The sequence below is a fragment of the Gadus macrocephalus genome, chromosome 9 (assembly GCF_031168955.1).
Source record: "Gadus macrocephalus chromosome 9, ASM3116895v1".
Lineage (NCBI taxonomy): Eukaryota > Metazoa > Chordata > Actinopteri > Gadiformes > Gadidae > Gadus > Gadus macrocephalus.
The window spans coordinates 3,079,032-3,082,648 of NC_082390.1; the positions used below are offsets into that span (position 1 = coordinate 3,079,032).

General features: G+C 42.5%; 1 protein-coding gene across 2 annotated transcripts in view; it reads left to right on the forward strand.

Annotated features, from left to right (window-relative positions):
- The first annotated feature begins 2,697 nt into the window (after positions 1 to 2,697).
- Positions 2,698 to 3,617, forward strand: part of kitlga (kit ligand a) — a 24,837-nt gene continuing 23,917 nt past the window's right edge. For both annotated transcript variants that reach the window (XR_009527187.1, XM_060060262.1), the window contains exon 1: positions 2,698 to 3,071. Coding sequence is in view for 1 of the 2 variants with exons in the window: in XM_060060262.1 (XP_059916245.1) it covers positions 3,057 to 3,071 (15 nt within the window). In the remaining variant the exon portion in view is untranslated. The remainder of the gene's footprint in view (positions 3,072 to 3,617) is intronic.

The window sequence follows — 3,617 nt, forward strand, 5'->3', positions numbered from 1 at the left end:
TGATGTGGGATCCATTAGTCCTATTATGTTATAGCAGAACTTTTGGGGGAATCTGGCGCAAAGCCAGGGTCGGAAACCCAAACTGCAAGGGTATTATATATTCTATTCTATTCTACTGAAGTAAACTAATTTGTGTGATTAGATGAAGATTTCCGAACAGGATGTAATAAGTGTATTTCTACAGCAGCCAATATACATGGTGTCAAAAAACGGAGAACTTTGAGGATACAGCTTACAACTGCCAGCGGAGTTTGTGTTTACTGTTAGCCAATTGTGCTTCATTTGACGTAGCAACTCTGCAAGGTGACTCAAGTCCTTTCTGTTGCATGACACATATTCTCAATTTCTTTGGACTGTAAGCAGAGATGATTGTCCTACTTGGTCGCATCTTCCAAAAATAAATCTTGAATTATAAAGGTGTTGAGGGGGGAGAGGACCGGAGGGGAACTGGTCTAACGAATATTTGGCAGAGGATCAATTGCCGGTTGTATGCCTATTATTATGCCGAATTGTAGTTTAGACTGTCAATGCTTAAGCATGGGAGTGGCAGTTTATGGCTTTCCTTATGTCCGGCTCTGCCTGGTTAAACAAGCTATTCCTGTTTATCGGCCTCAGATCAATGATTAATATGCTTTTAGCACACCAATTAAACATGTTATCCTTTCATAAATGTACAGTGAGTCATGCATGGGCTGCAGTACTATTGATATGACCTGCAGATGGATTTATCGTGTATAAATGAACCTGAAAGTGCTCCGAAACTCTTCTGCAATTGCATTTGCCGTTCCTTCAGAGTTAAAGAGAGGAGAATTCTATAGGAATGGGATTCAAGGTTGTCCACCAGGTTGCCAACCAGGAATATAGAGGGAAGAGTGTAAGAATGTAATGTTAAGAGTATTTGGCAGTAAGCCAAAAGGGGAAGGTTGGTATTCTTATGAATTTCCATGCAGGAAAAAAGGAAATGCTCAGCTTTCACTCAAACCATCTGAAGTGTGTGTGTGCGTGTGCGTGTGTGTGTGTGTGTGTGTGTGTGTGTGTGTGTGTGTGTGTGTGTGTGTGTGTGTGTGTGTGTGTGTGTGCGTGTATCTATGGCTTGTGTGCTCTTTGGTGTGTTGGTTTGTTTGATGCTGTAGGTATAGCGAGAGAGTTGCTAAGTGAGAGAGAGAGCAGAAACAAAACAACCCCAAAAAAATCCCTCCCTCCCTGTTAACCGCCAGGGAGAAGTGTTGCATTTCATTACAGTTACTCAGTTACTTCAGTTACTATCCAATCATAAAGCAGTATGGTGGGACAGGGATTGTTGCCCGTAGGCTAATAGTTGGATGAAGTTACCAATCCATTCATAGCACAAGGCAATGAGAGTCGACACCCGCATGTTGCGATTAATGCAATTAAATTGCAATTAATTTGTTCTATTACCACATTAGACAACACGACGGCTAACATTATGACCTCATCGGACCACACATTTGTAGTGCTAACACAAGTTCTGACTAGTGTGTGGCCAAGACAACCCATTATAAAGTTTTATGGTTCTGAGATAAATCAGACCATAGAGGCGTAAGCCAGACCTATAGGGTCTGTCATAGACTGAAGATTTATCCGAGATAAATCAGACCCTGTAGGCGCGGCTTCTTTACCATTCCGCCCATACCAATGTAGACTCAAGGTTTACCTGTGTCAGAGAGATGCTACCTGAAACACCTCCTGAGTGCAAGTCTGTTTACCTTGTATCTCTAAATAAAACACGGGCTGCCTAGCCCCAAAACCAAAGTACCTGCGGCGTCAAGATTACGCCTTAACACAGACAGAACTCTATCAAATACTGCTAGCGTGACCTACACGCTTTAGAATAAAGTTGTTCCAAAGAAAAATAAAAGGTACCAAATGTCAATTGACTTTTGTGGAAATATATTTATTTATTTTGCAAAAAAAATTATATATATATATTGAATGCCTGTATTTTGTTATTCACACCCTAACCGCATTCTAGTACACCCAGCCTTCTAGTAGAATGCAGGGAATTTACTTTGAAACAGATTTCTTCGTATGGAATGTGTCGGTTGAGTTGCATAATGAAAGGTATGGCACCAATAAAGGTATTGTGCCATATCTTTATTGAAAGTAAGTGATTGTTTGCTCACACAGAAATGTGTAAGAGTAATGCAAAGTCCCTATGCCAATGGAGAATATTACAAAGTAAGTTAATGACCCTTATATTTATAGTGAAAAGAAGGATGTGAGTTACATGAATACATATATAAAATATAAAGCAGTACCTTCTGAGATATTAAGAGTGTTAGACCTACAGGAAAGACCAAGTGTTTAAGGAAGCCCTTGGCGCGCAGACCCAATTTCTACTGTAATGCATCGAAGTCATTCCACAGTCCATATTCCGTGACACACCTTGCATATTTGGCAAATGATTCAAGGAAAACGCTCTTCAGGCTGGGCAAGCGATAGAAAGTAAAAGAAATTAAAGGAAAGTGATTTTTTTTAAAAAGCGAAAGGAAACCTTATTTGTGTGCGGGTCCGGGTCAGTGCCAGAAGACACTAGCACACTTTTGAAACTAGAGCTAGAGCTCCAATTCAAACAGAATGCAGAAGACAATGAGGTTGGAGCAGCCGGTCGCTGCTGCCGTCAGTGATACAGTGTAGGCGGCTGCAGGAAGAGCCCGAAGAGGGCGGCACTTCAAGCAGCTCGTTACGCACTCAAATAAAGGGCCGTCCTAAAACGCATCTCAAACTTCTTCGCGCTGACCTGTGTTTCATTGCGTCTCCAGACGTGGTGGTGAGTGCGGTGTGTGCGCATGTGTGTATGTGTGTGTGTGCGCAAGAATCCAATGTTAATAGCTGTATAGCCCACGGTCTCCGGATAACCATCAGCAGTAGCCAGCAGTTGCAAAAAAACATTTCGGGGTGATTTTTTTTTCTGCTCGGATTACTAACTTAGGCGTTGGATATGTGCACGCGGGATGACGAGAGCCTCTTTCCTCACCGTAGAAGTAAAATAAAATAGGCTTTCGCATACTGTGGATTTACTCCTCCCGTTCCATATGAAGAAGTCAAAAGTAAGTGAACGACCGTGAGGATGAACAATTTACTCTCTGCCTTTTGCTCTCACCTGCCGCAGCAGCAGCGGTCTTGTCTGTTGTGGACGGCCGTTGATCTATGTTTGTATGTTTGTGTGTTGTTGGATTTTAAGTGTTTATACGACAATATACGCGCTTTGAAGTGGAATTTAATGGGGGAGCGTTCGTCTTTGAGCATTGGTCCTAAACACTGATAGGGACTACATGGACTACTGTACATGTCTGATGAAAACGTGTAAGCCATAGCCTACAAGTGGGAGACACTTTCCCTGCAATCCGATAGAAGGATCCATATCATTCGACTGGAGGAAAACATCATATATGAACAAGCATCCTCTGCTGTGTGGTTTGTACTTCAACAATAACGCTGCATAAACGGGGCATGGTGTACCGACCTGTCTCTCAGACTTTTCAGGATTATCGGCGGCTTTAGACGTGTTTGTGGGGACGTGGGTTGTGATGCCTTGTGCATCGCCTACCCCCACGTATGGTATATGCCTCGGATCTAAAGTGAGGAACACTTTT